Source organism: Scylla paramamosain, chromosome 47 (assembly GCF_035594125.1).
Source record: "Scylla paramamosain isolate STU-SP2022 chromosome 47, ASM3559412v1, whole genome shotgun sequence".
Lineage (NCBI taxonomy): Eukaryota > Metazoa > Arthropoda > Malacostraca > Decapoda > Portunidae > Scylla > Scylla paramamosain.
Window position 1 is genome coordinate 2,970,001 of NC_087197.1, and position 2,500 is coordinate 2,972,500.

At 43.8% G+C, this 2,500-nt stretch overlaps 1 protein-coding gene across 1 annotated transcript in view; it reads right to left on the minus strand.

Annotated features, from left to right (window-relative positions):
- LOC135094862 (golgin subfamily A member 6-like protein 7) overlaps positions 1-2,500 on the minus strand; it is a 24,623-nt gene that overhangs the window by 19,181 nt on the left and 2,942 nt on the right. The window contains exons 5-6 of the mRNA XM_063995323.1: positions 1,965-2,111; positions 728-1,516 (exon numbers count right to left, since the gene is read on the minus strand). Of these exons, the coding sequence (XP_063851393.1) occupies positions 728-1,516; positions 1,965-2,111 (936 nt within the window). The remainder of the gene's footprint in view (positions 1-727; positions 1,517-1,964; positions 2,112-2,500) is intronic.

A 2,500-nucleotide genomic window follows, 5' to 3' on the forward strand; every position in this document is an offset into this window, starting at 1 on the left:
TGTGTCCGGGTTTGTCTGAGTGTGTCTGGATGTGTTTGGGTGTGTTTAAGTGTGTTTGGGTGTTGTTTGGGTGTTCCAGAGTGTGTCCGGGTTTGTCTGAGTGTGTCTGGATGTGTTTGGGTGTATTTAAGTGTGTTTGGGTGTTGTTTGGGTGTTCCAGGGTGTGTCCGGGTGTGTCTGAGTGTGTCTGGATGTGTTTGGGTGTGTTTAAGTGTGTTTGGGTGTTGTTTGGGTGTTCCAGGGTGTGTCCGGGTGTGTCTGAGTGTGTCTGGATGTGTTTGGGTGTGTTTAAGTGTGTTTGGGTGTTGTTTGGGTGTTTCCAGAGTGTGTCCGGGTTTGTCTGAGTGTGTCTGGATGTGTTTGGGTGTGTTTAAGTGTGTTTGGGTGTTGTTTGGGTGTTCCAGGGTGTGTCCGGGTGTGTCTGAGTGTGTCTGGATGTGTTTGGGTGTGTTTAAGTGTGTTTGGGTGTTGTTTGGGTGTTCCAGGGTGTGTCCGGGTGTGTCTGAGTGTGTCTGGATGTGTTTGGGTGTGTTTAAGTGTGTTTGGGTGTTGTTTGGGTACGTTTGGATGTTTGGGTGTGTTTACCATGTGTTTTGGTGTTTGTCCACTAATACTTCTCCCACAAATAATAATAATAATAATAAACAATAAACAACACTACTACTACTACTACTACTACTACTACTACACTATTCTATCTGCATTACAAAGAGCACCTATACTGCACCTTCCCATTCCATCTTATAATGGTAGCAATAATGACGATAAATTTCTAGGTCTTGTGGCGAATTCTCATCGTCTGATATCGGCTCCTCTATATTTCGTAACCAAGTACCCAAGAAAATCCTCCATTCGTTTTGCTGGCCCTCTTCTGATGACTGATCTTCTTCCAGGTCCTCTTGTGACATCTGATCCTCTTCTTGTGGCATCTGATTCTCTTCTTGTGGCATCTGATTCTCTTCTTGTGGCATCTGATTCTCTTCTTGTGGCATCTGATTCTCTTCTTGTGGCATCTGATCCTCTTCTTGTGGCATCTGATTCTCTTCTTGTGGCATCTGATCCTCTTCTTGTTGCATCTGATCCTCTTCTTGTGGCATCTGATCCTCTTCTTGTGGCATCTGATTCTCTTCTTGTGGCATCTGATTCTCTTCTTGTGGCATCTGTTCTTCTTCTTGTGGCATCTGTTCTTCTTCTTGTGGCATCTGATTCTCTTCCAGACTTGCTTGTGGCATCTGATTCTCTCTATCTGACAACCAAGCCTTTTGCAGACCCTGTGGAATCCAATACTCTTCTGCATTTTCAAGTGGATTCAAATCCTCTTCCAGTGGGGCTTGATCTTCCTGCACCTTATTTGCCCCTACAGGAATTTCAGATGCATATTTTTCAGCCTGTTGAGAATTGTGGGAGCTCTTCTTTCCTTCTTTCCCCTCACTTTCTTCCCCAACTGTCTCGGAGCTGGTGGTGGGTGGCAGGGGTGTAGCAGCTGCCCCCTCACCCCTGGCCTCCTCCTGCTCCTCTGTCCACAAAAAAAACAATGAGTTAGAAGCAGACAGACTGAATGGCAGGGAGACACAGGAAGGCAGAGGGTCTGTAGGGGTGTGTTACTGAAGAGGTGGACTGTGACAGGAAGGAGTGGTGCTGTTATCATCACTACACCCATGAAAACTCCAACAATTTCCACTACAGCCTGTCAAACTATTGCTAGAATGATGAAAACTCCAATAACTTCTACTACAACCTGTCAAACTGCCACTACCCTTGTTAAACTTGACAGGAAGAAAGAAGAACAAAGAAAAAATAAGACTATAAAACCAATACCTTGAATAACAGAATAAGAACAACAACAACATCAATAATAATAATAATAATAATAATAATAATAATAATAATAATAATAATAATAATAATAACTACATCACTAAACCCATCACCACCACCACCACCACCACCAACACAATACTTACCATTCACCACTGTTTCAAAATTTTCCTTCATTTCCTTCACCCTGGCAGGATTCAGGCCATGCTCAGTGAAGGATTCCAGGAGGGGCAGGATGCTCCTCCTAAACCGCTCCCGCAGGCCTTTCCACGAGCGTCCTGCACGGGGTAGGGCTGGAGGAAAGGAAGGAAGGAAGGAAGGAAGGAAGGAAGGAAGGAAGGAAGGAAGGAAGGAAGGAAGGAAGGAAGGAAGGAAGGAAGGAAGGAAGGAAGGAAGGATAGGAGGAGGAGGAGGAGGAGGAGGAGGAGGAGGAGGAGGAGGAGGAGGAGGAGGAGGAAGAGGAAAAAGAAAGGAGAAAAATAAGAAAGGAAGATGAAATGAAAAATAAATAAATAAATAAATAAATAAATAAAATAAATAAATAAAACGAGAGAGAGAGAGAGAGAGAGAGAGAGAGAGAGAGAGAGAGAGAGAGAGAGAGAGAGAGAGAGAGAGAGAGAGAGAGAGAGAGAGAGAATAAACAAATAAAATAACAAACAAACAAACAAACAAACAAACAAAC